General features: G+C 41.2%; 1 protein-coding gene across 2 annotated transcripts in view; it reads left to right on the forward strand.

Moving 5' to 3' along the window:
• Nucleotides 1-21,843, forward strand: part of LDB3 (LIM domain binding 3) — a 201,852-nt gene that overhangs the window by 7,310 nt on the left and 172,699 nt on the right. For both annotated transcript variants that reach the window (XM_088463088.1, XM_088463089.1), the window contains exon 2: nt 9,751-9,878. In XM_088463088.1, coding sequence (XP_088319214.1) covers nt 9,751-9,878 — 128 coding nt within the window. The remainder of the gene's footprint in view (nt 1-9,750; nt 9,879-21,843) is intronic.

The raw sequence follows: 21,843 nt of genomic DNA on the forward strand, positions 1-21,843 counted from the left end.
TGATGCTAAAGTTAAGGAAGGGATCTTTGTTGGTCCATAAATTTGTGAACTTCTTAAGTATGAAACCTTCAACTGATTCCTCCAGTTTAATGAGAAAGCAGCTTGGGATGCCTTTAAAAATGTTGTGCATGGCTTCTTGGGTAACAGAGGAGCTGGAAACTATGTTGAGCTTGTATACAACCTTCTACAAAACTATCATCAATTAGGCTGCAACATGCCATTCAAAATCCACTTTCGCGACTCGCATCTGGACTTCTTCCCTGACAACTGCAGCGCAGTACAGTGAGTGACGAGCACGTTGAGTGATTCTACCAAGACATTTCAGCAATGGAATGAAGATTATCAGGGTAGGTGAAACACTTCTATGCTTGCTGACTACTGTTGGACAGTGAAAAGAGATTTCCCAGAAGCAGGGGCGCTACTATGGGACACCTCCTCCATTGCTCACAATATGTACCGTCACGGCCACCCAATACGTGGCACCTCTTCCAGGCACCTGAGAAGCCACCATAACCATATACTAGTGGAGGGCTCCGTGTCAGACCATCAGATGCCGTTTCCATCTATCTATAGCCTGTACTGTTTTTTTAGGGTGGGTCACCAAATTATAACTTGTCTCCGGGCATCTGGGATGAACTTACGACACGGCCCAGAAGAGGAGTACACATGACAAGCAAAGAGAAAGTTCTCTCATGCAAGCAGTAGGTCACTATTTGAGATAGTACTTCCGGTTGCTGTATGTTATTTCGTTTTGCATTCTTATTTGCGATTGATTGAATTGAAACAACTGTTATTTATGTTGTATCAAGAATATATCAGATTATTTTAAAATAGTTTTTCACTGTGACTATTTTACTGAAGTGCATATAGTGCAAGTAGTGTAGCTCAAAAACTAGAGCTAATAAAAACATTCTAAAGTCATATACGTTTTTCTTGACCTCACATTAGTGAAATACAGTATGACTATTTTTAGAAAGAAAACAAATTAAAAGTTTTTCTTTGTTGTATAGTGTAATCGTTCAACATGCGTATATATATATATATATATATATATATATATATGCATTGTACACATCTCTGAATTTAAGTTTTGCAAACTATCAGCAGTAAAGAATCTGCAATGGTCACAGAAAGAGTCTGCACAGATGGCTAATAAGTCTGCGCTTTAGCCCATTAATCCATTAATGATGTTTTATCATAGAAAGGACTGTGCATTAAAAAATATGCTACACTCTCCTATTTTCCAGCCTCTTAAATTACCCCTCTAATGATCTCCCTTCCATCATACTCATGCAATGCATCACACATCCCATGTAAAGCAGCACAATCCTTATACACAGATCCCTTGTAATGCAACACACACAACCTGTAATAAAGCACACACACTGTAATGCAACACACATACACTTTAATGGAGCACACATCTTTACTAAATCAGCACACTTCCTTTAGCAAAAAACCATTGTAATTCATTAAACATCTTTGCCATACTTTGGCAAGTCCCTCTACAGAAGGTCCATGGAGGTTGAGGTGGGCAAGATGGAGTAAGGCACTGTGAATCGTGTCATTGCAGCCCGCTCGTGTTATTACTGGCTTTGCATCACTGGAGGCAGTGCCATGATCAGGGCCTTAACTACGGGTATGTAAGTGGGGTAGCTGCAAAGAGCGCAGAGCGCTGTGAACAGCATTGTCACTGCCCCATGGTCCCTGCATCAGAATCACTGCTGTAGTGCTGCCCAATGCACACTACAACCTGTATAGCCCCCCAAAGCATCCAAAAGTGCTATTCTTTCCAGCACTGGTGGCCCCGCCCCTTGGCATGATGTCATGAGCTAAAGGGAAGTGGGCAGCACAAGGCACTGAAAAGCTCTGTTACGGTACTGGCCATGATAGCAGAATTCATAGCAAATTGCATCATTGTGTCCCTTGCTCTGCCCACATAAGAAATGGTGGGGGCCAGCGGGTTGTGAATGGATGCCCACTTTGCAGGAGCCAGGACACTATCTCCAAATTTAGTAGTGTCCTCAAAATTTTAGGAGAGTGGCAAGTGTGATCCTTGGGCACCTTAGGGGTGCCTAACCCTAACCTCCCCCCCAAGTGCCTAACCCTAATCCCCCCTCTAAGTGCCTAACCCTAACCACCCCCTTCCCCGCTGCCTAAACCTAAGTCCCCCGGGGGGGTGCCTAACCCTAAGTCCCCCCCCAGGGTGCCTAACCCTAACCCTCCCTCCCCCTAGCCTAACCCTAACCCTCCCGGGGGGGTGCCTAACCCTAAGACCCCCCAGGAGCCCTAAACCGAACCCTCCCCCCCCGCGGCTGTCCGCTCGCGGCGCCCGGCATCGCTACGATTGGGATGCCGGGCGGCGGTCTCCCGGCATCGGGGAAATGCCGGGCGTCTACATCTAGACGCCCGCCATTTCACCCTTGCCGGGATATGACAGTCGGGAAGCCGGCTGCCGGTATTTAGGCAGTCGGCTTTCCGATTGCATACCGTTTTACCCTACTGATGAGGTGTTGTAGCTGTACAAATCTTATACCTGTTATATTTGATTTTAAGCATTATTTTACTATGTTCATCTTAAGTAAATGGAGTCTGTACTTGGGGGCTGAATCAGAGGTGGATGCTATATCGATCATTTGCACAGTTGTCCGATAATTGTGGATCTGCATATGTTTAGAACTGAGGATGTGATGTTGCTCACAGTGCCCCAAAAGCCACAGCATGTTTTACTAGCTGCTGTCATTTGACGGCAGCGATGGGCAGCGTTCCAGAAAATAGGCGTATGTCTGCCCCTTTTTCTGGGCATGCAAAACAAGTGCATCCTTGAAATCTGGCTTTGGCAGCGTGATTTTACCAGACATTCTGAGTAACCAGAGGGTTACTCAGATGTCCAATGTTCACGCAGTTGATATGATGCTGTGTCTTCGAACACAGCAGCTGTTCAAATAAGTCAGCAGTGGGCGTCTTGTTTTAAACACCTCCTGCACCTTTGGCATAAATTTGCACAGCTGATGAGTACAAAGACACAAAGCTCTGCAATAGCATGCACCTCTGAATCAGCCCCCTGCCTTAATACCGGCAGCCGGCTTCTCGACTGTCATATCCCTGCGAGGGTGAAATGACAGGCATCAATATCTAGATGCCTGTCATTTCCGAAATGCAGTGAGAAAGTCGCACGGCAAACCCAATCGAAGGGATGCTGGGTGCCACGAGCGGACAGCTGTGGGGGGGAGGGTTAGGTTTAGGGCACCCGGGGGGGACTTAGGGTTAGGGATCCCCCGGGAGGGTTAGGGTTAGGCTAGGGGGAGGGAGGGCTACGGTTAGTCACCCCCAGTGGGGAGTTAGGGTTAGGCACCCCCCCTGGGGACTTAGGTTTAGGCAGCGGGGAAGGGGGGGTTAGGGTTAGGCACTTAGAGGGGGGATTAGAGTTAGGCACAGGGGGGGAGGTTAGGGTTAGGCACCCCTAAGAGGGTTAGGGTTAGGGGGGTTAGGTTAGTAGATACTTACTTTAGGACGATCGGGATTTCCAGCGCTGTCGGGCTTCCGCTGCCAGGCTCTGCTGATTTGTCGGGCTGCCGTGCTGGGATTCGAACTCCCGGCCATGCGGCAGCCGGGATGTCATACCGATTCCTCCCATTTGGGGCCTGATTCAAAGGAGGACGCTAATGCCATCGCCGTTGCATTTTTTTTGAGAAGTTGCAATGGTGGTAATAAGCAAATGCTAGTTTCAGCCTGCTCCTTGTGTACTAGTGAGTGACAGATGGTGCAAGCCCTCAGATGCCTCTTCCAATGCCCGTGGACAGTGAAAATACGTTCCTAACACTCAACCGTCAGCGCACAATTGTGCCCACCATGGACACTTGTACCAGTCTTTGGCAGGCGTAGTGTTCCCTTCTCAACTCTAGGTAAATATGGCCTCTGTGGCTGCGGCTCTGCATTTGGGAAAACAGTCGCGTTCACCAACACGCCCATGACAGTCCTGAAGCACACCTGTGAGACAGCGGTTTTTTGTGCACAATTCAGGCCACTTCCCAGTCACAACCCAGGAATGCCCATGGTTTTGCCTGTCACTCGCCGGTTCTAATGCCAGCAGTAGCGGGAATGTATGTATTGTAGGGGTTTTCAGGAGTTTTTGAGAATGCTTAGTGGCAAATAATCGCTCAACTGTGCACACATTGGCACTGCACCCACCTCTGAATCAGGTTTATGGTCTCTATGCTTTTTTCTAGTCTGATTAAACAAGTATCATTGCTCCTCTAAGATGATTAAACATTGTCCTTCTAAACTGAATCATTCCTTCTTATAGATGTTACAAAACGTTCTATCAAAGCTCTAGTCAATGTTACCAAGTTGTGACCACTAAATGCCTCCTCACCTGTAACTGAAAACCAACTATTAGAATAGTCTGCTGCTGGCGTTCACAGAGGCTGGGAATTGTAATCCAATACTGGATGACCCAGTGATTCCCTATACTTAACTCCTGCTGCATACCATGATAATCATGAATGGGCAAATCACAGCAGCCAGGTAGCTAATGCACCAAGAAAAATGCGAGGTTCTGAACGTTTTGGAATCACTTCTATTCATGTCAGTGTATTCTCATCTTCTCTAGCTCCTCAATATATTCTGCTCGCTCTAACAGTTAATGTGACATAATTTTTGTCCATTCTTGGTGGAATCAGCCTGGTCTATGAGTTGAACATGTTAAGAAAACAGAAAGATCCAGTTATAAATGCAGACCTGGCAATTGCGTATATTGGGCCAAATTTACTAAGCAGCAGTTTTGGTGTCATTTGGAATTGGTAGCATTTGCTAAAGATCGATTTTGATGTCTAAACATAATCAACCGCCAGATTAGAAATCACAATCCGCCGTGGCATGTTCTATTTGGAGGCAAGTTCTATTGGTACCATTGTGGAATAGAGGTTATTCTATTCATATTAAAGCACCATTCAATTGGCATCATAGAAACTGACCACAGTGGATTAGAAACTATTCTATACATACTCATCTAATGGTGCTTCTACAGAAACAACATTCAATTGACATCATAGAAATAGGCAACTGGTTACTCTCATTTTGTGGGTTTGTGAGGCATCAGTATGAAATACCGCCGACGCATATAAAATGATTGCTAATTGTGGTGAGTTTTTTCATTTGTCTTGTTTTTATTCTGCATTGTAATTTGTCTATTTGAGGAGAGTTTTCCATATATTCATATATACTGTTTTTTCATTTATGTGATCGTGTGTTTGTATTTGTATTTATTTTTTTGTATTATATTTTTGTGTATTTTGTATTTCTTTAAAGAACAGTCATGTCTGGTTAGAGACATCATAATCCTCCATAGCACATTGGATGATATTCATGTCAATCAATCTTGTCTGTCAAAATCAATTCATTTACCTGATGTTTCAGCAATCACATCTGTCTGAACCTAGTAATTTTTTGGGGCAGGTTTGCCGGCAGTTTTGTTAAATCCACGGTTTCTAATCTATTCTTTCCATGATCTAAAACATTGATGGTGCTTAGTTTCTATGATAAAGGGACATATCCAATTGGCTGCGAGGTTTTGACCTCAAAAAATCACACGGACCTTGCAACCAATTTTGGATTACCGCAGGTATGTGCGCTCCCGATACTCGTGGTATCCAATAAAAAAATGCACAAGGGGTTTTCAGCTTTGAAAACCCTGCGGTGCATAAATATAGAAAAGAGAAGAAAAAGAACTCGCCTGCTCTGGGCGTCTGCTGCTATCTGAGCCCGGAGGCTGCATCCCCCAACGGCTGGACCGGGTCATGCCCTCCCCTATAGAAGACTGAAGCTGGCCAGAGAAGGTATGTGTAGTGTGTGCAGGGGGGCGGGTGCAGGGTAGTGGGGCTAGTGTAGTGTGTGCAGGTAGGGATGTGCAGGGTAGTGTAGTGTGTGCGGGGAGGGGAGTGCAGGGTGGCAGGGGTACTGCAGTGTGCGGGGATCGAGGTGTAGGGTAGCGGGGGTAGTGTACTGTGCGAGGAGGGTGGTGGAGGGGTAGTACATACCTGTCCTGTGTCTGGCCGGTCCCTGGAAGCTGTCTGCGATGTTGAAGAGAAGAACCGGAGGAGGATGCAGCACTGCGGAAGGTGAGTAATTCATTCCTAATTAAGCTAATTGGAAACTTTCAATTGCTTATTGAATCATTAGGAGGGGTGCTACCAGGGTCTCAGAGCATTTCCCAACCATTTTTCCTACAAATATGGATTTTAGAAAAAATTGGTCGTGCTTTGGAGGTGTTAAAAAATAAAACCTCCCGGTGCTCAAAAACTGAAAATCCCTGCACCTATTATAATTGCAAAATTCCCGCACCTGCAGGACAAACCCCGCAGGTGCAGGATTTTTGCTATTCTCGCACCTAATTAAATACACCCCTTAAGGTGCCTATACACTAGACGATAATTTACTCGATTCACCAGATTTTGACGCATCGGAACAACAAATCGTGTAAAATATGTCCAAATCGTGAGTGAAGATGCATTGTACGACCCGCTGGTCGTACAATGCATCTTCAGATCTTGCCTACTTGCCTACCACAGGCAAGATTTGCCAATCTCATACACAATTTTGTGCACGATAGATCTTAAGTCAGATTGGACACTTTTTAGCACCATATCGTGTCCTGGAGTGCTGGGGAGGGTTCAAGGAATATAGCTCACAATATTGCATAGTGAGCAGTGTGTACCTTAAGTGTGTTTTCTCAATGGTTTTGGACAAATCGGCATGTTGCCAGGATTTAGGGCCTGATTCAGACCCGCTCGTGAGTGCATAGCGCTCGCAAGCGGGTCATTGGTGGGGTACTGCGCACGCGCACACATGTGCAAGCCCTGGAGCGAGAGAGAATTTCTGTCGCTCCGGGGCTCACTACAAAAGGGGCGGCTATCGATGTTGATTGACAGCTCGCCCCGTTTTGTAGGCAGGGATGGGGGTGGCTACACAAACGGAGGCGTTCCTGAAGGAATGCCTGCCGTTTGTGGGAGGCACCACTGACATCACCAGTGATGTCAGTGGAGAGCTTCCTGCTCTGTTAGAGCAGGAAGCTCTCTGGGGCTTGCGACAGAATGAGACCCTACCACAAGGGTCTCGTCGCAAGCCCCGATGGTCGCGATGGTCGCCCACAGCTTAGCGAGTGGCCAGGAGGCCGGCTTAAATAAAAAAAAATGCCGCCCTGATTCAGAGCGAGCGCTCTAAAAGAGCGTCCAGCTCTGAATCAGGGCCTTAGAACCTCCTGCTTAGTGAATTTAGCCCCTTGAAGATGATTCTTGGTTTTGAGCAAAGAAAAAAAAAAAAGTAGCTTTGCACCTGGACAAATCATGTTGCGATTCAAAGGGTGAAAATCATTTATTGTATGTGCATGCAACGTTAATACAGGTTGCTGTTGTATGTCAGCTACAAATGCTGGACAGATTTATTTTTACACTGCAATTTAGTTTTCAGTTTGGACACGCCCCACCCAAATATAAAGCTGGGTACACACTAGATGATTTTGTGAGTGATTTGCCTGATTCCGATGGTTTGGAACACCAAATCCCCAAAATCATCTAATGTGTATGTACCCACAATGTCGGGCGGTGCGCACTCCCATGGTGTCCTCAGTCACTTCGTCAGGTCGGCCCTACATGCAGCTCAACCTGACGATGTGGCTGATGACCCCATGCAGCGGGATGCGGTAGAGGTCAACATATCGGATGGCAGAGCACCGGATTGTCTAGTGTGTACCAGCCGCCCGATACGGTGAACCAGCCGCCCGATACGTTGGCCGGTCAGCAAGGGGATTGCTGGTTGCACCGCTGGGTACACTTGTCATTTAGTGTTTACCCAGCTTAACTCTCTCTGCACATTTTACATCTAATCCCTCCTGCAGTGCAGCCAGGGTTTTACAAAGGTGCACAGTTACTTGCTGACTTTGCTTTGTTCCCAACTCAGAATCAGCCCCGCTATTTGACTGATTACATACAAAGTATACAATTTTAAGAAGTGATGACAGTTTTGTTTATAATTGTAATATTAGTTATTTTAATGTGAGACTTAAATATCTATTTTTTAATTTTCTCATTTTTTTGATTATTATGATAAAATGCCTTTGTAAAACAATATCTCAATAGAAAACAGACATCATTGGTATGTACAGTAATAGCATGTAACCTTGAATACACATTTATTTTTGCAAAAAGGTATTGTTCATTTGTTATGGTCATATTTGGACAGTTTAGCTTGAAAATGCATCCTCTTGATATAAATAGGTTTTATTGCTCATTATCAGTATCTCGCTGCCCATTGTATGTCAGCTTGTTTTCATATTCTCTGTCTACGTACAATGGCCAATAAGCCAATGCAAGCTGTCTTTTTTTATAAATACTATTGTTATCACACTGGCCTCGGAGTGAATTATAAAATGGTGCTTGCATTAGTAACTGTTGGTTTGGCATCCTTTGTTACTCCAGCTGTTGAACAGCATCTCAAATGATTATCAACCACCAGGAGAGATGTAGTCCAGGAACAGTCAAGAGTTGTTGTACACTATTTGTTTACAGTAAACCACATGGCCACATAGGGCACAGTTAAGATGAAATTACTGTATAGCCGAGAATCACTACAGAGTGCTAATCCTTAGCTGCCATTAATTTGTGATCATCTGTCCAAGAGTTAAGTCTTCTTAAGACACAGCATCCTTCAATGAAGATATGTCTTAGTCTTATAAATGTGGGGGAGATTTATCAAATCTTGGAGAGCGATAAACTGGAGGGAGATAAAATACCAACCAATCTGCTTCTAACTGTAATTTTTCTAGCACAGCCTAACACTATCACTCTTCTTCCTGGTTCGGGTCCTAGGCAGCCAGTGCATCTGTCACCAAGGGCCGACGGAGAGACCCTCTCCAGAAAACTGTGCAAATTAGTAGCCCATAGGCGATTATAGGGTAACGCATTCCAAAGCTTGGTAAATCCGGCAGCACAGCAGCTTCCACAGGAGGATGCAGCTACTGTTGGAAATGGAGGAACCGGTGCCTTCATGGTACCTTCGGGGGATACTTAATATTTGCGGATATTCCCCAAAAACTGGTGTTTTTGGGGAACATCCTTCAAATATTATTTGATAAATAAGTTGAAACACAACAGTGCGTGTGTGTGTGTGTGTGTGTGTGTGTGTGTGTTACAATAAGTTATATCCCCCTGACAGAGTTTATCGCTTCCCTTGGCATTAATTGTCTTGAAAAGACAACATTTAAAGTTTAGGATTTGCATTACAATGAATAACCTCACTGTTAAGACCAGTGAAATCAATTCTAGGATCACAGAGGCCTATCTTATTATCACTTGCTTGCAGAACACTTGTCACTTTTTTTAAATTGCCACATAACTATTTTAATGAAAATTTGCATTTGCTATGTCGGAAATTTGTGGAACACAAAACAGAGTGGGATGATCCTCTGTACTGCTATGAGGCAATAATAGATCTCTGAGTCACAGTATCCTTGCATGGGAGGTATTTGGTTACATACCTTTTATGGGTCCTGCTCAGCTGGGATATCTGTATCTGCATTATACATCCCTTCTATTCTTAGGTGGCACTTCAAGCCGAGTGAACAGGCAAGATTCCAATTACCTTATAATTGTGTGAACGAAGCGCTTTTCCCCATGCATTCCTGCTTTTCTCATTAGTTTGACCTTGGTGAAACAGCTTATTTTTTTTTGTTTTGTCTGTTTTTATTTCTCTCAGAGCCTTCAAGTGGCTGCACTGAAAGTTGGCAAAAAATGGCTTACACTGTATCTCTCACTGGACCCGGCCCGTGGGGATTCCGTCTGCAAGGAGGAAAGGACTTTAACATGCCCTTGACCATCTCCAGAGTAAGTGCACATCCACATGCTATAGTGTTAGAGAGAATTCTGTGTGCGACTGATATAAGAGCATGATATTCCATAGGGGGCTAAGTGTTTGCTAAGAATAAAATTCAAGGGATGCTTATGAAAAGTTGTATATCTGTGAGTGGTGACTAGTAACACTAACAACAAGTTAATCTATTTAACTCCTTCCTCACTACAGGGGGATTAAGATACATGGAATTGGGACTGCTGTTAAATATATCATCAGGTTTATTTAAACATGACATGCTATTTATCTGCTTTGTGCACAGAAGTTGTAATACTGAGTATCTGTCATAGTGAAACACATGATGAATATCCTACTCAGTGTGCATAAATAAACATTGATTATAATCTGCTTATTTAACAATGGGGGTCATAACACACTGCATCTGGTAAATGTCACACAGGCAGACAACATAAGGAGATTTTTTTTTTGTGTATTCATTTTCTTCTTTGTGATGTTCACAATAGTGTTTACTTAACAGTATCAAAAATTTACATCTTTTAAAAAGTGCTGTATTGTGCTTTATATAGACTATGAATGCATTGTCTATACACAGTCATCTTAAAGGAAGATGTACCAAAATATCTTCAGCTCTGAATCTGCATCAATAAGGTGTACCAAAAGTTTTACATCTTAAAGGGGCTTTTTTTTCCCTGACTACATGATATCAGCAGTTTGAGCTTTCAGAGCAGCAGGCATTGGTTTTCTAAATGCATTTAACTGTACTTACTATGAAACAAGCTAAAGTTAAGAATTGCATAGAACCACTCTGCAAGGGAGATGTATGAGCCTTGGAAAGAGATAAAGTACCCGCCAATCAGCTCCTAACTGCCATGCTACAGACTGTGTTTGAAAAAATGACAGTTAGGAGCTGATTGGTTGGTAGTTTATCTCTCTACACTTTATCACTCTCCAAGCCTTAGTACATCTGCCCCTAATGTCTTAACATTTCAGTGTCACCAGCTCTGGTTTCTCCTGTAAGTTCTTTAGATACTTTAGTTAGGTTCTCGCCGTAAGGTGATGTATACTTGTATGCATTATGATAATGACCAGCACTGTCGACATATTTGTGTTTTCCTTCTTTAGTTTTTATGAGCAGTGTATTTCATATACATTTATTCATTTTTAGGTGTTCAAATATAATAAACATTAACAGTCCTATTTCATCGGAAAAAAAAGAGGTTGCTGCATTTACAGAACGCTATAGTGCAAAAACATATTTTGGTATATTTTCTCTAATAAAGTTTGCTGAATGTATTGCAGAATTACAAGTATACATTTTCAGGTTTTAATGATCTATCTGCTGGTGACATATAAAGTACCAAGTTGGTTCTGTGGACCAGCTGCTTGTATTATAACAATTGTATCCGATATCATCAATCGATTATTATAAATCCAAAGGTTACGAACCTGTAATATTAAATGTCATATGACTATTACATAATTTCCCACCCACCATGGTTCCTAATGGCTCTTTGCAGGTGGTACATTACTGTAAAATTACCATACACATATCTGGAGTTGGTGCCCCAGAGCTGAGTGGTCACTGCCCTGATGAAGTTACCAATTATAGGTTTTACATGTCAGGAACAGGTGGGATAGAACTGATCAGATGCTGACAGTTCTAAGAGAACCATTTACATTTTGACATTTAATTCGGTGTGTTACTGCGTGGGTAAGGCTGCCCCCTATCCAATTTGAACCTTATAAATGACTTGAAATCTAAAATTGAGAACATTATAAGCAGAGAAGAAACATTGGCAAAGAAGGGAAACATCCAAAATAATTGATTAGAATTTTAATAGTATTTTAATAGTATTCAGAAGTACAAATATGTTGTGCTTGGCAGAATATCGGGCACCCATTGTCACTATCGTATTCTTTTTCACATATGGCAAATGTGGTCGTTTGGTATTAGCGACATTACACTGACAAATGCTGAAGCAGAATACAGCCAACGAGCTTTCACTTTGTATGGGTCTCCACAGTGTATATCATCTGCTCAGTATGTGAAATGCTACAACCTCTTTAAGCTCATTCCTAGTGAGAGTGTAAAAATAAGCATCACTTCTGTGAATTCCATTCACGTTGCATCCATTTAAGTCAATGCTTTACCTCCTAACTATTCCAAGCAGGGTCTGAGGCAGAAATAATTCAATGTAAATTATATATTGATGCAAGAAATCTTTTTTTATATGATTGTCAACATAATAACATAAAGCATCATAAGATCTAACATTTTTGTAAAATCTGTGGAGATTTTTTTCTTCTTCAAATCCTTCAAGAAAGCTTGCAATGTGTTTGACACCAAAGACACAAAGGAATGTGATCTTGTATGCATGTGTTGCTTTACAAGTCATAAGTATATTCCTTTCCAGAGTATACTACTCAGCTTCCTATTTAAGTACTTGCAATAGTTATACATGCATACAATTAGCTAAAATTGATTTTGAACATCTTGGGGGTATTTGACGTGGGATGAAATCGTAAATGTTTTGTAACCCATACAAACCAAATAGAAATGTGCATTCATTAGTCTAATTTGTAATGGACTGATAAAAGCATACTGTGGATTTGTTGCTATGGGTTACTGCACCACATATAATTGTTGTACAATTTCTGCACCCGATTTCTACACTGCATTTTGATGGCACATTTTTGCCATCATGTATTTGAGAAAATACAGCAGATGTACCAGGAAAGACTAAAAGATCTTAATATGTATAGTTTGGAGCAGAGAAGGTATAGGGAGGACATGACAGAAACGTTCAAATATATAAAGGGTTTTAACAAGGTAAAGGAAGGAGACATTCTTCAAAGAAAGAGAAGTATTAGAACAAGAGGACATGTTCTGAAACTGGAGGGTGGTAGGTTCAGGGGAAATTTGAGGAAAAATTACTTCACAGAAAGGGTAGTGGACAAGTGGAATAGCCTCCCATCAGAGGTGGAAGAGGCTAAGACAGTAGAGCAATTTAAACATGCATGGGATAGACATAAGGATATCCTTCATAAGGATCAATAAGGGTTGAAGTAATAATATGTTTAAAAATGGGACAGACTAGATGGGCCAAGTGGTTCTTATCTGCCGTCAAATTCTATGTTTCTATGTTTAATATGCTGTGTATATAGTTTAATAATGGTTAATGCATTCAAGATTTGTACTAGGGGTGTATTTTGTCAGCCAGGTATGTGTAAACAAATATACTGCAAGTCTACATATTTAACAATGAATGATCAAGGTAAAATAGGATATGCAGTGTGCAAGACACACTCCTTTTAGGTGTGACAGCACCCAGGGGGAGATGCACTAAGGCTTGGAGAGAGAGAAAGTATCAACCAATCAGCTCCTAACTGTCATTATTCAAACACAGGGCCTGATCCATCATGGATCGCTATTGTGATCGCAGTTCCATAATTGCACGCTGGTCTGCTGCGTAAATATGCTACTGATTGCAATCGCAATGCCGTCACACTGCTAGCATAGAGACGCCCACTGCCTCCCAGTGCCGCTATCTCACATCCGTAATACCTTGCACACCTCCATAAACATCGGTAACATTGAGTACCATCAGCCCCACATGCAGAATTACAACAGCCCTGACCCTACTTAGAAATTGCTAACCTCGTTGCACACAGTGAGTACTCAAGCTGAGTATGCAATCGCAATGGCTAAATTATGTATGCCCATGCAATGGCATTTAAATGGTCAGACATGCCTACGTTTCTCCGACCACCCCCTGTCACCACCCCAAAACGCTCACTGCCTGTCATTCATTCTACGATGGCTCTACGTGGTATCCGCAATCGCAGTGGTTCCTTCGTGCACGCACACTGCAATGCATACACATGCGCAGTATGCAACAATCGGCCAACTGCGAGCGCTGTTGCAATTGCTATCCTTAATGAATCGGTCCCACAGACTGTAACATGATAGTTAGGAGTTGATTGGCTGGTACTATATCTCTCCCCAATTTATCACTCTCCAAGGCTTAGTTCATCTCCACCCCTCCCTCCCCCTCCAAACGGTCACATAAAGCTCATTGGGTACACAGTTATTCTTTTCTTCTAGAATTATTATTTTGGTTTGTGCTCTGTACTTCATTTATAATAAAAGAAAAATACTTTTTCCTTCAACCACTTTAAAATACCTCTGACAATTGAGTGTAAATGACTTGAATAATTGCAGTTAATACTTTGAGTGCAATCATGCAACAAACAAGCACATGCATTAGGCACAGTAATAACTGTAATTGATCACATTTGTGTGCTGATAAAAGTTGGCTTTGTACTATGATATTCGACACTACATTGTTCTCATTTTAAAACAGGTGTACTCTCATTATAAAAGGGTAATAATAATCCTATAAGGAATGTTATAGGACAGGTCTTTGTTCTGGGGCAATATTTACCCCTCATCCTCAAGTTGCATTCTTTTACATACGCACAGCATGATGCTTAAAATACAAACAATACTGCTTTTACACCAAAATTCCGGGTCTGATCCGGAGGTTGGAACAGGGTTTCAATCCGGATCAGACCCGGAATTTAGCCGGCACAGACCCAGGATTTTCCCAAGCTGGCGTCTTTCACACCAGAGCCGGGTCTGCATAGACCCAGCTTTTCCGGCGTTGAAGTGGACGCTTGGAGATGACATCATTTCCAAGCGCCACTGAGGCCGGTCAATCGGCAGGCATGCGGCGCGCTCCAGGTTATCATGACCCGGATCACTCCGTTTACACTGCAGGGTTTCCGTGTTAAACCCTGCTAGTTATCTGGATTGGATTGCCGGGTCACTCCACCTGGCAATCCAACCCTTTCAACTTTTACACCAAGGAGCTCTGGTATAAAAGGGGTTTAAGTAAATTTCTGCCTAAAATTGTCTTTTGAAACTTGAGAAAACAATAGAAATCTATTACTTTTCTGCATGTGTAAGAGAAGTCCAATTTGTGACCATTATTTTTCTCAAAAGTTATAGTTTGGAAATGCCAAGCAAGAACCCTCCTAATCATGGTCATTTGATCACAGCATCACTGTTTTATGTGTGTTTATAGTTGAACGACATAAATCGAGGATGGAACATGACCTTATGTGAGCCATACATTTATAGGGATAATTCCTCTTTTGCTAAAGCCGATCTGCCGACATTGAAGATTGCCGATCCATTGGTGGATTGGGGAAAACAGCATGTTACAAATCGCTGACTCGTTGATCACGATCGGTGAATCGAGGACTTACAACTTGTTGGATTTCCGCGAATCCCCAAAACTGGCGTCTGCAGAATGGGGAATTGGTTGGGGAATAGGGGCAATCCATTGCAGATGCATAGGTCCCATTAGATTAATGAATGGATATATCGAGCAGGAATTGGGGATAAAATAGATTTCTAAGAATAAACTCTCATAAACAGTGTAATTTTCTCATTGCATGTCACAGGTTACAAAGCTTCAGTGTTATCTGCATTGTTTTATTATTGAAGCTTACATTTGTATGGTGCCTTAAAGGTTAACTCCATTCACATATCTTTTTTTGTCATTAGAATCATGATGGGTACTGTCATTTACTCTAAAGATAACTTTTTCTGCTGAAATTGTCTTTTGAAACTTGAGAAACACACTTGCTACAATTTGACAAATATGTTGTGAATATATGAACTTTCATTGCCACATCTGTAACCATTGAAGCAATCAGTGTGGTTTGTATCCATGGTGACAGATGTTTTCAAGATAGATCAGTTATTCTCAACATATATAATACACTATTGAAACTTTTAATTTCGAGGGTTTCAACAGGCAATTGGTGGTCTTCAGGTCTTCTTTACTATTAAGGGGATACATTCTTCACATCTATGCTGTGCTTCATCAGATAAGTACGTTTTCATGAGCACTCTGAGTACTGTAATAGGAAGCGTGCACACACACAAAATTAACACATGTAAAAAAAAGTCAGTCTGACTATCCCTCTGCTCGCTCTTTCATTTCAGCCATGAATGAGACTCAGAGGATCTATTTACTAAGCAGTGTTAGGAGACAGAGTGAAAAGTGATAAGGTGCCAGCCAATCATCTCCTAACTGCCATCTCACAGGCTGTGTTTCAAAAATGACAGTCGGGAGCTGATTGGCTGGCCCCTTTATCACTTTTATCTCTGTCTCCTAACAATGCTTAGTAAATAGACCCCTAAACTGAAATGTATTTGGGAGGCAGTAGGCTGCCAGCAGCAGAGCTAAAATCGCCGTTAAAGGAGGGAGACCATCGCTTGACCTTCCCGAACCTCACTGGATGGGTAAGTAATGATGAATACCAGTAACATATTCGTTAACATCACTGCATTACTAAACAAAATATCCTGTTGGTATATAGATTTGTAGATAAATGGGGCACTTAGTCAGATATTAGAAGTACATTTGATCATTTTGATTCTATAAGATATTATAAGATTTTAAACCATATGTACTGCAATAATAGTTGTGAAAATTAAATATGTATAAGTTGGTACAGGTGGAATGAAGTGTATTAAAATTAGAGAAGTAAGTTTTCAGTTTTCCTGAAATAAGAACACACCCGAATATAGGGGTTCTGAGTCGGACTAAGGGCCCGATTCAGACCCGCTCCCTAGATGTGGCTGACCATACCCTACCGCAAGCACTGCGAGTGCATTAGTGTGTCATTTAGCCATGTCACGTGGATATGATGCCGCGTCTTAATTATGCACGCCTCTGATACGGCGTTAAGACGCTCAGACACGCCTGCGTTCGCTCCACCACACCCCCGTTTTAATCGACCATCCCCTGTCACCACCCATAAACTGCTCATCCTGTCACTCATTCTAGCGAGGTGGCCATGCGCTGCGAGCGAACGCTTTCCGATCGCATGGACTAGTTTGCGCACTGCGACTTATACGCATACGCACATTGCAACCATTGGCAGGCCTAGCGAGCGGGTCTGAATTGGGCCTTATGACCCAGTTCGGAAACACTTTGGTGTTCCGAGTCGAACCGAGTCCCGGTTCGGATCTCCTGCCAGTTCAGAATTTGGATTTAAATACGGAACTCAGGTATTGGATTGCATGTAAACAGGTCCAAATTACATGATTTTATCGATTTTTAAAGAATCCAAAACTGAACCAAAACCGAATCCATACTAAATCATGATGATGAATTAGAACCAAAACCAGAGCAAGTTTGTCGCACGTGCTCTGCTTGCATGAAAGTAAATGTGGATATTTCCCTGTAGACAGAGGTGCACACACATATGCGATGGCACTGCCCCAATCCATATGTCTTTGGAAATAGCCTTTATTAATATCACTGCACACTTGCCCCTTTCCTGCTGCAAAAGATACCTCTGTAACCAGACGGATCTCTGCGTACCCACAGCTCAGTATAGCCTGCAATTCTGGCGGCATGCTCTCATGACATGACCTCTTACATCACCTCATTTCCACCTGGTTATGCTTCTTCAGCCACAAGTGGAGATGCGACTGAGCTACATATGACTGTACTTTACCTTTATTTGTGTACGCACAACTATGGAGAATGAACAGCAGAAAAAAATCCCAAAGTCCATTTGCATTATGGATTTGTGTCCAACTCTACATCAACCCCGGAATTTGAACCACAACTACTATAACATTTAATTGAGTGAACAAAGAATTGTGTAAAAGAAAAAATACTTTACCATCGTCATTTCCTTTTGTTTATGGCTGCCATTTATTTATCACCATTATTGCTCATCTGTTCACAATTTTAAAATGTATACTAAGCATTTGTGAAAAAGAGTAGTGGGTATATATACTAAAGTGCGGGTTTTTAGAAGTGGAGATGTTACCCATAGCAACTAATCAGATTCTACTAGCACCTTCTAGAACATGATACATAGAATCTAATTGGTTGCTATGGGCAACATCTCCACTTCTAAAAAGTGGCACTTTAGTAAATATACCCCTAGTTGATTGCTTACATTCAAATATATAATTTTACCAGAAGTGAAATGTATATTGTGGTTTTATAATTCATAAAACATTTTTAAGATTTCCTAAACAGACAACAAATGTTGTGGTGGGATGGAAATAAACTATATTCCAATCTATAACCACACAAATTCCATTATTATTTCCAAAAATACACGAGTTTAGAAAACAAGCAATTTTGTTACTCTACAAAGATACATTATATTCTGATTATCTGAAAACACACCAATTACTGTAATTATTTTCAGAGAAAAACATTTGCTTGATTTAAATGAGGACAGAAGTAATTTATACGATAATAAAAATATGTTTCAAATGTTTACTATAAATTACAACTACTAAGTTATTCACTGTGAAACATATTACATACAGATTATACATGATATTAGGAAGATGTAGTTAACAGTGTAGAGACTGAGCAGTAAATTGGCCTAATTTCTGTGAACACATTTCCTTTTATACAATTTTTATAGTTTTCTAGGATGTTATTTATATTTTTACAATGACCTCACTTGAACTTTAGTTTGTCCATTCCAGTGTTACAAAAACCTCCAGAAATTAAATTATGTATTCTATGTGTGCCAAACTAAAATAGTTTAAGTTGTGTACATTTTAAATATTATGACTTCAGTACATTAATGCCATATACAGTATGTGCAGCGCTAGGAAACCTTTCGACCAGGACACACCATAAAATTATATAGTAACAATATGCCATAATTTTGACAGCAGCAAAATAAACCCTGGTAAGTATGATCCTAACATTTTTTTATAAAACAAAATACACTAGAATTATCCAAAGTGCATAAAACATAATCAATATTCATAAGTTCTACGAAAAACCTTAACATGACATAGGGGTCTATTTACTAAGCAGTGTTAGGAGACAAAGTGAAATGAGATAAGGTACCAGCCAATCAGCTCCTAACTGCCATCTCACAGGCTGGGTTTGAAAATGACAGTTGGGAGCTGACTGGCTGGTACCTTGTCTCCTAACAATGTTTAGTAAATAGACCCCATAGTATGTTATTCTTACCCAATACACTAAACAAATAAAACCCACAAAATATAAAAGTACTGAAATGTATAATGTAGGTTTACAATTGAGTGCAAAATGGACTAAAATGGTTCTTGATGTTTGAAAATGATCACTAGTGGGTTGGGGAACTTCAGTGGTTTAGTTGTCTGTTGTTAGAAGTATGATGGATTGGAGAGTTAGGTGTAGTTACAGAGAGTGAAAGAATGGCATAGCCAAGGTGATGGGTGTTACGGGTGGGAAAGATGCTGAGGTGTGAGCACCTGGAGAAGGGAATACACATTACAGTATTAGAGGGAAAAACTCAGTTATCACTGCATATTTCAACTTTTATTTCACTCATATTTTTTACAGTATAATTAGAGGGGGTAATCTAGTTGCACTAACAGTGCTGATCAGTCATTTCTGTAGCAGATCTGTGCAGATATAGGAGGAGATTGATCAAAGCTTGGAGAGATATAAAGTGGAGAGAAGTAAAGTTCATCAGCTCCTAACTGTCACGTTAAAGGCTATGGGGGGAATTCAATTAGTCCCGATAAATTATCGTGAAAGAAATAGGGAGCTAGCTATTCAGTTAGACTCTCTTTTTCTCCTGATACCTGTGTTAACACCTGTTAAAAGAATGGGTTAACATGCGATAACTTAGGTTATCGGGTGCTAACACTCGGTATCCGTGAAAATTTACAGATTTGTGCATTAAGTGGCTGATATCCCCCTGATAACAGCACACTTATTGGGGATTTCTTTTTGAGTCTCATGAGACCCAAAAATATATCCATGTTAAGTGGGGCTAATTAAATAGCCCCCGGCGATCAATTATTCTGCAGTAAATTACAGCAACTAATTGAATCTCCCTGTATGTTTGAAATATTATAGGTATGAGCTGATTGATTGGTACTTTATCTCTCTCCACATTATCTCTCTCCAAGCTTTGACAAATCTAACCCATAGTCCATCAGGCATGTGAGGTATGCCAGTGACCTCTGGTTACCTCCGATCACTTGAGCAGGGAATGGCTGCATTGCGTAGGCAGTATATCCATTTCCAGAATTGTTATGAACCCCCCAAATACTTGGGATTCCTGACATCAGGAAACCCTTGGAAAAGCCTGGGGATTACCTCGAGCCTGCAATTACGACTAAGCACTTCTAGACAGTGGGGGCTGGACAGAAACTATGGGTTAATTTTTTATATTATTTAAGTTAAACAGTGCGTCCTAGGTTTGGGACAGGCTATTCAGTAGAACTTATGGTGATGGCACCGAAAGGGTTAATGTAATAGACAGAGAGGTGCAAGAGTTGAGATCCACGTAAGATCCACAGAGAGATGATTTTCAATGCATACAACTAGGAAGCATGATTTTGAAACTAGCTATATGTTAAATGGTGACAGACTGTTGCCTTCTTTGTTTGGTTTATAGTAATTTGTGTCTTTATACAGTGGGGACTTTGTCGTCCAGCAAACTTTGTCCAAATCAGGCCTTAATTTCTACTTTACTCAATTTAACCAAATATGAAACATTTCTAGAAATTTCACCTTTTGACAAATTGATTTAATCAGTTTTACAAATGATTACAAAATCAGCTTACTGTGCACAGCCGTACACATCATAAACAACATAACAAGGTTAGGTTCATGATATTTGAAGCTAATTCAAGAGTTTAATTATACAAGTAATGCCACACTGAGGGCTGTGCAACAGGTGCCACCACCCAAGGTGTATGGCTGAGGGAGCAGAACTATTACCAGATACTTGTGTGTTGCTACAGATCCCAGGTCCCATGAAAGTGATACTGGAGGAGATGGTAGCCATACAAAATGTACAAGTGCCATAGAGAACATGTTGGGGTACCTATTCCACAGAGTTTTTGAAGAAGTGCCAGTGACTGTGCGAGAAGGGGGAGTTGATAGAGTAAATAAGGGCGAACAGAGGGGAGCTGCCCTTCCTGACTAGGGCACTGAAAATGTCCAGGTATGGTGCTGTATACATACCCATACATCACACTCCAGAGGGAAAAGTGTAAAAGGAAAACTTTGGAGAGCGACAACTGTTAGGAATGAAAAATCAAAACCAGATTATGCATTTACCTAACTCACACTAAATTTGAAAAGCAAAAACAAGGATGTTTGGTGCCATCACTGAGAGCCAAAATCAACACTAATGTAAAGTTGACATAAAAAGCTTTTGGGGTATAGTTACTTGCCATTAGGCTTTCTCCACATGGAATTACAGTCTGATGCATAAAGAAATTACAGTGATAGAAATAAAAAATGTCGCAATAAAAATGGTATCCAGTCAAAATACCAACAGTCGGGATGCTGGAGCTTGGAATGCCGAGTGTTAGCATCCCGTACCCAACCCATAGAAACATAGAATTTGACAGCAGATAAGAATCCATCTGGTCTTCTCCTTTTTTAACCTTATGGTAATCTCAAACCCTATTTGATAATTAGTTATTTGTAAGGATATCCTTATATCTATCCCAATCATGTTTAAATTGCTCTACTCTATTATCCTCCACCACCTCTTAATATAAGATTTCCTCTGAACCTCCCTCCAGTTTCAGTGCATGTCCTCGTGTTCTAATACTTATCTGCCTTTGAAGAATGTTTCCCTTCTGTACCTTGTTAAAACTTGTTAGGTTCTATCATGTTCTGCTCTAAACTATACACATTAAAAATACTATACAAATACTATACATAGTAAGATATTTTAGTCTATGATATGCTTCATCCACATGACTCGTAAGTAGGTGAATCAATTCTCGTTGATCTTCTGCCACAATGTTTGGCTACACACATCACTATATATTACAGTAGCCAAACATCACAAATTGAATTGCACATCTCTATGGAGTGTGAGAAAACATTAGCGATGGTATGATCTCAAAGTTCCTTCAGCCAAGTGTTTCAGAAGGATAATATCTAGTAGTTTTCTCAT

This window comes from Taudactylus pleione, unplaced genomic scaffold (assembly GCF_031769625.1).
Source record: "Taudactylus pleione unplaced genomic scaffold, aTauple2 ptg001314l, whole genome shotgun sequence".
Lineage (NCBI taxonomy): Eukaryota > Metazoa > Chordata > Amphibia > Anura > Myobatrachidae > Taudactylus > Taudactylus pleione.